Source organism: Malaclemys terrapin, chromosome 2 (genome assembly GCF_027887155.1).
Source record: "Malaclemys terrapin pileata isolate rMalTer1 chromosome 2, rMalTer1.hap1, whole genome shotgun sequence".
Classification (NCBI taxonomy): Eukaryota; Metazoa; Chordata; order Testudines; family Emydidae; genus Malaclemys; species Malaclemys terrapin.
The window spans coordinates 137863667-137872819 of record NC_071506.1 but is presented as its reverse complement, the minus strand read 5'-3'; the positions used below and the strand labels follow the sequence as shown (position 1 = coordinate 137872819).

Here is a 9153-nt window from a genome sequence, read left to right as displayed (position 1 = left end):
GCCATGATAGTTGGAGACCCTTATGCACTTTTTTATAACTAAAGATTATCCAGCATATATTATTAATCTGTTTAAATTTGCAATAGGTCCTTCCTTAACATACTATTTCTGGGTGAGGAAAAACGTGGCGGGAGAGAACACGTCAGTTTTACAAGCATTTAGAAACTATGGGAAGAGGAAAAGTTGACTTTTTGAAACTGAAACATGTCACTCGTGCATTTCAAGAGCAAAACATCTATTTCGTGGGTATGTAGAGGCATAACCTGTTTCCAATGCCCAGCCTGAGTAGATGACTTGGGTATTAGAGATTCTGCTTTCCAAATGAGTTGCTATATGGCCACGACTTGGACTCGTGGCTGGAAGAGTTCCCACAGTTTTTGTGCTCCCACCCCCACATGCAGGAGTTGATTACCTGCTGCACATGCCCCATCTCCCTTCGAGAGCCACAGCCATGCAGGAAGATTCCACAGCACTAGACTCCAAGGTGATGAGCAGTACATAACCCCTGAAATTCTGCCTGCCTCCCTCCCTCCCTCCCACCCCATGCACAATGGAACCAGAGCAGATCTGTTGCAAGTAGAGCCTTTCATATCAATAGGCAGGGTTTGGGGCAACACAGTGGACATCACTGAGTAAGAAAAACAGCCTTAGAAATCCCTGCTCAGAGCAGTCTTGAGTGATCATTTTTGAGGAGCTGGGATTCCTTTAGAAAATTCAAGATCTGGTTTACTCTTCCAGATTTTTCAGTAATTATAAGCACACACCTACTTACAGCCTAATCACAACTGAGGATCAAGTAAGGCAATGTAAGTACACGGTGTGAGGTAGTAAGGACCACTCTCTCGGTTGGTTTAACTCCACCAGTTTCCCAGATCTCATTAATTAAACCAGCAGAGAATTGTGCCCATAGGGCACAAAGCAGCATGTGGTAACAATGGACTTTATGCTCTCTGTATTCAGTTTAAGGATACATATTTATTTTAACAAAACAGCTGTTGGAACTCTGATTTGGAGTCATAATGCAGTGACTTATAAATAATAACCAGGATTTGGAGTTTGGAACTCCCGTATGTTTTTGTCCCCCTCCCTCTTACAAATAAACAATGTCTAATCTTGCTAATGTATTTATAACAAAATTACCCCTGAGGCAGACGTGTGCTCTTCAAAGGACCAGCTTGTGCACAGGCTAACACCATGCTCATGCTTTCAGCAGCAAAGTACAAAATGGCTGGTAATGTTTCTGATTTCTCAAAAATTGAGCTTTTTTGGTCAGTTTCATGACTATCTTTATAAACCATTAAATACTCAAATGCGAAATAGGTGTATTATTGTGAATTAAATAAATCCTCTCCATTTGTTTGTCAATGTGCTGTCTCTTTTGGTCAGTATTTTTATTAGCATAGTTAAGCAGCATTAACTCATCTACACACTAAGGGCTCGATTCTGCCTCTGCTATGGATGTGTAACCAGTGCTGATTTCTGTGGGAATGGTATGTATACAGGCGAGGGCTGAATTTGGCCTTTAATATTTTACACTTGTAGTTGAAGATTAATGAAGACACATTAAATCCCTATTAGCTTTGTGGTTAAAGCACTGGACTGGGACACAGTAAATTTGAATTTCAGGTTCCAGCTGTGCCATAGACTTCCTTTGTGACCTTGGCCAACTCACTCAGTTTCTCTCATTTTTTTCCTCTGTGAAATGGGCATAATACTTGCTTTCTCCCTGTTTTTATCTGTCTTGTCTATTTAGATAGCAAGCTCATTAGGGGAGGGATTGTCTGACTGTATGTGCAGGACCCTGCACAATGGGGGCCCCTATGTGCTACTGTAATACAAATAAATACTCTGTTTACCCATGGATAAACTAGGGGTATAGAGAGGCGGTTACTTGCCCAAGTTCACACAGCAAGTCAATAAGAGAGCTTGGCACTTCAAATCAATCCTGATTCACAACACCGTGCTGTAACCACAGACAAAGGTAATTGAGGTCACTGTATTATTCGCTACTTTAAAAACCTGTGTGCATATGTGGAAAAATGTATTTATGAAACACCGCTTCAACCATTTAAAAAATAACTGATGGCTATCCATTCATATTCTAAATTTCTATTAGTAAGTATTAGCATGTAAATGTAATAGTATCAAAGTGATGCGTACAAGTGAATCCTAGCTTAGCAAACAAAAACAAAAAACCTACAATCACTGTTAAATTTATGTGAAAAAAGGCATTGGTTCATTAAACTGAATAAAACAAAAGTTAGATGGCAGTATAACAATGACATTATTACCTGTATTGCAGTGGCACCTAGAAGTCCCAGTCTTGGACCAGGGTCCCATTGTGCTAGGTGCTGTATAAACAGAATAAAAAAAGATGGTCTTTGCCCCCTAGAGTTTACAATGTAAGTAAATTATACATTAATATAAATCTTTAATAACAGTAAATTCTGATTTTATGACCGCCAAAAGTTGGTAACATTATCAGTTCAGATCATTGGGAATTTCACTCTGGACATTCAAAATTCTGCATGAAAGACGTCAAGTTCCTTCAAAAGAGCCCTGCTTCTGTAACTTTCCAACAGTAGGAGTGGCAAACCCTGAAGACTGGCTTCTGAAATGGGTCTACTACAGTCTGCTGTAAGTACAACTCCAGGTGCCAAAGTTGACAGTCACTTAAGCTGTATTTTGAATTGCTGGAGTTTGAAAAATCAAAGTGGTACTATGGGATAGCGCTTGGAATAAAAATACACCTCTACCCCGATATAACGTGACCCGATATAACACGAATTCAGATATAATGCGGTAAGGCAGCGCTCCAGGGGGGTGGGGCTGCACACTCCGGCGGATCAAAGCAAGTTCACTATAACGCGGCTTCAGCTATAATGCGGTAAGATTTTTTGGCTCCCGAGGACAGTGTTCTATCTGGGTAGAGGTGTATATTTAAAACACTTATTACAAATTAAAATAGGATTCTGCTAGCAAATCTGTAATATGAATATCGTACATCAGTACATTTACTATTCTGTGGAAAAATACAAGGGTTGCCACTGACACCTTTGCTTGCACTTACTTTGCAGACACTTGTACATTCAAAATATTCCTCAAGATTAAAAACAAAACAAAAAATCCACACATGCAAACTAAGCTAATACAGCTCTCCTCTTTTATAGACAATTACAGCTATCTTAAATTCTCGCCATCTTGAAACTGTTCACAGGAGATAGAATACCTGTCTTTTCACGGGATGTGATTCATTCCAAGCCTCTGGAGGAAACTAGCTTATGTCTTTTTATATGGCAGTACATCTGATAATATAACTTTGCATGATGTGAAGCAATCAGCAAATATAACCCTCTGTGATGGGATTCATGAGGCAGGTACTTTCAGCCCAGCAACAGGAGGAAATAGCTCAGATTACTTAAGTCATTAATCAAAATGTATGTCATCAAAGATTGCAAAAGACTATATTGTTTTGAGGTTTTTTTTGCATAGCAGGTGCGTAGATAGCAATCTGAAGCTCAGGCCTTTAGCCAAAATGTATATGCCACGTAAGATTACTCCATTCAGGGTTTTACCCAGAGCACTGCAGTTAATGTTATATTTCCAAAGTCTGCATTTGTCAGACAGGTATGTAAATGTTTTCATTTGCTTTTTTTCTGCTGGTAATACACTTGGGCCATATCTCCACTAGAAAGTTATACCACTTAAACCATACCAGTATAGCTATTCCTGTACAGGAATAAGCTATGCTGGTATCAGACATCTTTATATTGGTATGACTGCGTACATCGTAGGTGATACATCTATTTTGGTCAAAAATCAGATCCCCTAGCTGAAATAGTTATACTGGTTTAAAAGAAGTGTGTAGAGCAGGGCTTGGAATAAGAACAAAAACCTTGTGGCCTAAGTTTGGCCATTGTGGGGGAAAAGTGATGTAACCATTTCAAGAATGAGTGCACATACAACAAGCAGAGTCGGCAGAAGTGGCTAAGCAGGGAGAGGTGGAAACCAGCCAAAATATTCAAGTGGCAGAGCTGTACAGTGCCCCCTGGAAGCTGGCACTCACAGTAACTGCCCTGCTTGCCCTTAGATCAGGACCTTGAGTGTCATTTTTATATGTCATTGTATGTGTATACTGTCTTTAGGTAACCCAATCCACAAAGTTATATGTACCATTAAGGATCTGCACAAACAGGGCCGTCGAGAGCGGGTTCGGGCCCCGGTGAAAAAGAATTTTCGGGCCCCCCAGCAAGGGCGGACTGGCTAAACGGGGCCGACGAAGGGGCGGGGGGAAGCTGGGCCCCAGTAATTTGTACCGGTTCCCCCCCCCCCCCCCCCGTCGGCCCTGCGCACAAGGGTTGGTGTATGAAGGCCATTACTAGTTCCTGGGGTGTGCACACCTAGAAACATGGCCTATGCCTTCTGCCTATTCAGTCTCAGCTTAGAATACCCTTGGTATGACATCTGTCTATAGTTTTTCTAAAGTGCCTAGGCGGGTAGCATTTTAGCAATAAATACACTCAGGATCTACGGTGGTACTAATGAACATACAGTATGCATTTCATGGGTGCTTTAGTCCTGCCCCTGCTCCCACTCAAACTGACAAAACTCCCATTGACGTAACTGAAAGCAGGATCCAGGTCCTTCATGCCCAATAAATCTAGGCACCTCTCAATTCACTGTTGCCATTGGCTCATACTAAATTCAGCAGTGAGTTTCAGCATGGAGAACTGCAAAATGCTGGGGTGGTCTTTGAGCCTAAGTCAGCATGGAACAGCAAAAAAAAAAGCACTATCGTGAAAGAAAGAAGTAGATGGATTGAGTCTGTTTCACACAGTGGCTGTGAAAATGTGGATGGTGGTGTTTTGAGGTTAATGGGGGTGACATTCATGTATCATTGGCCAAATAGATCCTACAATGTCAATGACTTAGGGGACAGAAGGAGAGTTTATTTCTATTCGTTCGCAGTTGTACTATAATGATAAATTGGTAGATTTCCCCTCCCCCCGCCCCCAAACCCAGTTCTTTCATTGTCAGGAACAACTCAGTCTTGTAATCTGCCCACTCAGAATCTAGATTATTGCTCTGTCAAAGGACGCACCATTTCTGTTGTCCCTTAATTAAAATCTGTTGTTAAGGTAGGATCATATAGAGTCACAGAAAAAAGTGAGTAAGATAAAAATTTAAGGTCAACACTCCACCATTAGAAGGGGTGGGGGAACTAAACAGCTTGATTTTAAATAAATACTCTACAGAAAAATCATGTTGTAAAAATGTGTTAATTTATTTACATTACTAGTTGCACCCTACTCCATGAATGATTATGAAATTTACTTGTTGCTATGTATCCTGGGTGTTTACTTTTGTATTTTTCAAGTCAGTTTCAACTTAGAGCTGCAAGGCTGGTTTTCAAAATCGGAATGGGGTAGTTTATTTTTTTTAAATAAAACTGTTGTCACTGGAATTTTTTAAATTGTAGGAAATTTCCTTTACGTTTGCACTTGCTAAAAGCTTGCTTTTTCAGAATTTATACATAGGGACACATGTTGCCTGTCCTTTTCAAGAATGGCTTCTTCAGCTTTTTGCAGTGTAGTGTCTCCATTTACTGCTGTTTAAACAGTTATTTTGTATAGTATTTGATAAAGATTATTTAATTCTTAGATCCATATGGTTATTCTTTTAGATGTTTAATATTTTGTCACTATACTGGAGGTCTTCTGCCAGCAATATACATCTTATTTTCAACTTTAGCATTATTTTACAGTGTTATCTAGGGGTTAGAATGGGGGGACTGGCAGTTAGGCGTTCCACTCACTGTGTGAATTTAAGCAAATCACATAACACTTCAGTACCTCAGTTTAACCTGTAAAATGGGGCAATACAAATAATAAATGTTGAGGCTTAATTAATGCTAATGAAGTAATTTGTGATTCCTCAATGAAGCACCACCATTAACGCCATCACTGACTTAAAAAACAAACATACCCTTCTCTTACTATTAGAGGTGTCCTCCTACCATACTCACCTGCCATTCAATGTGTTTGGACTTCTCTCATTCCCTGCTGTCTAGTCAAAGTTCCTCCCCGCTAACGGTGGTAAAGGTGGTAGTCTGTGTCAAGCTTTGGCTCAGAGCTAATTACCAAACCTGAGTTCTAAATTCCAATCCCCAGGGAATGCAAAAAGTGTGATGGGTTGCTAGGGTTGTGCCTGAGTGCACAGAAATCTGATTGTGACTTTCTAGCAGTCACATGACTTTGTTTTCTTTTAATCATGTATATCAAGTCCTTCATTTAGGATGGGCAGGGCCAGATAGTCTATGAGGGGGGAATTAGTTAACGTCTTCAACATGTTATTACTTCTGTCTCTTCTAAACATTCAGCAATTTCATTTAGGGTTAACTGATTGTGCTTATTTCTTTTATTTGTACCCCAAAATGTATTTTACTACTTTCAAATGTTTCTCAGTAGGAGGCCCATGATGGTCACAGTAGCAGACTTTCTATTGTTGTAACTAGATCCCTATGTACATTACAAAAGTCTGTTTTCCCTAACATAGTTATTTATGTGATTTCAGTTTATAGTAGAGCATGGCCCTTAGCCATGTTCTATAATCAAGCAAAAGCTTTGATCAGTCCTGGACTTCATTAATAATCTAACCAACCCCCTCCCCGATGTCCTGGTCTTGGTCCTTCCTATCCTTGAATATGTGGTGTGTAATATGGCTGACGTGTTATCTATCCAGGGTTTTTAGACTATAATTTCCTACAGGCAGGGATTGTATCTTCTTTGGTATTTGTACTGTGCTTTGCCTGGCAAGTTACAAAGAGCCTTTCTTCAGCTGATCTGAAAAAAAGCTCTGTGTAGCTTGGAAACTTGTCTCTTTCACCAACAGAAATGGGTCCAATAAAAGGTATTCCCTCACACACGTTGTGGTTAAATAACATTAATTTGGACGCCACCTTATTATTAAACTAATTTTCTAGGTTTCGTGGTTCAGACCCAGAAATTGGATGAGGCCCAATTAATATCACCTTACTTCCTCCACACCCTCTGTCCCTGTTCCCCTCCCACCCCCACCCCACTCCTTTGGATGTTTGCTGTAATGGAATAGTTCTTGGCTTTTGTGGGGGATACAGATGCTGTTCCCTTGCAATAGAGGGCATGCTTGGGCATAGCTTATCGTGCCCACCAAGTCACAGGCTTCCACAAGGCCTGGTTAAAGATAGAGCTTTTCGTAGGTGAGGACATGCAGCTCTAGTAGAAGCTAGGAGCAGATTTCTCCCATGCTGCCCTCCAAGCCTTGTTGTAAAGTGCAGAGGGGAGTTCGTATGGGAGAGGTAGCCCTGTTAGTCTGTATCCACAAAAACAACCAGGTGTCCGGTGGTGCCTTAAAGACTTGCATTTATTTGGGCATAAGCTTTCATGGGTAAAAAACTCACTTCTTCATATGCAAGAGGGGAGTTTGGTTTCCAGGCCGGGTCAGACCTGGGCTAAGTAGGGTGACCAGCTGTCCTGATTTTATAGGGACAGTCTTGATGGTTGGGTCTTTTTCTTATATAGGCTCCTATTCCTTCCCCCCCGGTCCTGATTTTTCACATTTGCTGTCTGGTCACCCTTGGGGCCCGTTAGTGCCAAGTGCGGCCATTCTAATACTGCAGAAAGTGGCCAGAACCCGACAAACTCATCTCAGGTGGGCCAGTGGCTGGGTTCATCTTTGTCAAGGGCTGGGAGCTGGTCTCACCTTTCTGCTAATGCCTTCCCTGTCTCCAGCCCCCTGTCCCCCGTCGTCTCCCCCCCCTTTCCACTTTGCTCCCTTCCCAACCCCTCCCCTCTCTGCTCCCCTCGTTCCTCTCCCCCCGGGCGGATCCGGATGCGGATCCGGCCTGCCACGTCCCAAGCGCCACGGCACCGCTGCGGGCGGGGCCGGCCGGTGGGGCGGAGCGCGGCGCGGGCCGGGCCCAATGGCGGGGAGCGCGGGGAGCCTGCGTCCCTGGGCCTGGGCCTGCTCCGCCCCCGGCCGCTGCCCCGCCAGGCTCCCGTCGGCCCGTAGAGCAGAGCTGGGTTGTCCCTGAGCGCAGGCACCATGTGCGGTAGGGACCCCGCGAGGGGAGCGGAAAGTGGGGGCTGTACGGGGGCAAGGGGTGTGGGATAAATACGGTGTAGGTGGGTGGGTAAGGTGCGTCTGGGGGATATACACGGGGTAAGGAGGGTCTGGGGGATATACGGGGCGGGTAATGGGGGTTTGGGGATATACACGGGGTGTGGAGAGGTAGGGGAGGCCTGGGGGATATATAGGGGTGGGGGATATACGGGGGTGTGGAGGGTTAAGGGGGGTCTGGGGGATATACGGGGGTGTGGAGGGGTAAGGGGGATATACGGGGGTGTGGAGGGTTAAGGGGGGTCTGGGGGATATACGGGGGTGTGGAGGGTTAAGGGGGGTAAGGGGGATATACGGGGGTGTGGAGGGGTATAGATGGGGCTTGGGGGGATATGTGGGGGTGGGGGATATACAGGGTGTGTGTGGGGGGTCTGGGGGATATATGGGGTGGGAGGATATATGGGGGTAAGGGGTGGTATTTGGGGGATATGTTAGGGGAGCAAAGGGGTGGGGAATGTGGCGGACATGGCAGATATTTTGGGGAGCAGTGGGTGGAGGACATGGGGAGCTGGGGTGCAGGGTTTGGGGGAACTCGGACATGGGATATATTGGGGGTGGAGGGGGATCTAGGGCAAATTAAGGGAGAGCAAGGGTGGGGATTTAGGGGGAAATGAGTAGGTGGGGGAGTGGGGGGTAGGGATCTGGGAGACTAGATGGAAATATTGGGGGAAACATAGAGAGCAGGGGATGAATGATATGGGGAAAGTACTGTGAGCAGGCCGTAGTGATAAGGAGGATGAAGGAGGATATAGAGTTTAAGGAGTAAATATAGGGGGAGCCCAGAAATTATTAGTATAGGATGAAACTATGCATGTTTGAGAATATGAGACTTATTAGGAAGTTGGTGGATGATGATAGTTGGGGACTCTTGGGGCAGGGCAGATACACATGATCTTTAAATGAATAGTTTCCCTCACACAGTAACTTTTTAAAATCTGGCCCCTTAATGTTCATGTGCAAGTCTCCCGCTTCAGGGTATATGTATGTTTCCTTTAT

General features: G+C 43.8%; 1 protein-coding gene across 2 annotated transcripts in view; it reads left to right on the top strand.

Annotated features, from left to right (window-relative positions):
• The first annotated feature begins 7971 nt into the window (after positions 1-7971).
• The window catches only part of GFPT1 (glutamine--fructose-6-phosphate transaminase 1), a 47446-nt gene continuing 46264 nt past the window's right edge, over positions 7972-9153 (top strand). The window contains exon 1 of one of the 2 annotated variants that reach the window (XM_054017443.1): positions 7972-8089. In XM_054017443.1, coding sequence (XP_053873418.1) covers positions 8083-8089 — 7 coding nt within the window. In that variant the 5' untranslated portion in view covers positions 7972-8082. The remainder of the gene's footprint in view (positions 8090-9153) is intronic. The other variant, XM_054017444.1, reaches the window with a different exon arrangement.